Source organism: Penaeus monodon, chromosome 15 (assembly GCF_015228065.2).
Source record: "Penaeus monodon isolate SGIC_2016 chromosome 15, NSTDA_Pmon_1, whole genome shotgun sequence".
Classification (NCBI taxonomy): domain Eukaryota; kingdom Metazoa; phylum Arthropoda; class Malacostraca; order Decapoda; family Penaeidae; genus Penaeus; species Penaeus monodon.
Window position 1 is genome coordinate 38077471 of NC_051400.1, and position 481 is coordinate 38077951.

Here is a 481-nt window from a genome sequence, read left to right on the forward strand (position 1 = left end):
GGAATTCAGAGTGCGATGAGGGGCTGGTTCAAGGGGAACGCACAGTGACACCCGAGAGTGGCCCTTCGTCTCTGCAAGTATTTGCCCAGGGGATAGACTTCCACCGAGGGCAGGCAGAAGGCCAAAGGGAGGACACAGAAACCGGAATTCCATCTTTGTCGCCAAGGTCTTGGCAGCAGGCAGACAGGAGCTATCCCGACACGGTGGACAGCTATAGGAAAGGTTAGTTTCTCATCTGTTTTGGCCGGACTGGGAGAGTGATGGTGTGAAAGGTGTCAAGGATATCAAATATATTTCATTGGTACTTCTTCAAACACTTTTAGGGGAAGGATATTTTTCGGGCAGATAAGTTAACATCACGTTGAACATACCAGAATTGAGCTACAGGTGGAATTCAGTTTTCTTCTCACTGCCAAAATTTTAGATGTTCTTATTTCATTCTAGATGGTACATCAACACCTAATCTGCAGGACAGAGGAAT

At 46.8% G+C, this 481-nt stretch overlaps 1 protein-coding gene across 1 annotated transcript in view; it reads left to right on the plus strand.

Annotated features, from left to right (window-relative positions):
- Positions 1–481, plus strand: part of LOC119582020 — a gene marked incomplete in the record, with an annotated part of 12497 nt that overhangs the window by 4242 nt on the left and 7774 nt on the right. The window contains 2 exon segments of the mRNA XM_037930223.1: positions 10–222; positions 445–481. Coding sequence (XP_037786151.1) covers positions 10–222; positions 445–481 — 250 coding nt within the window.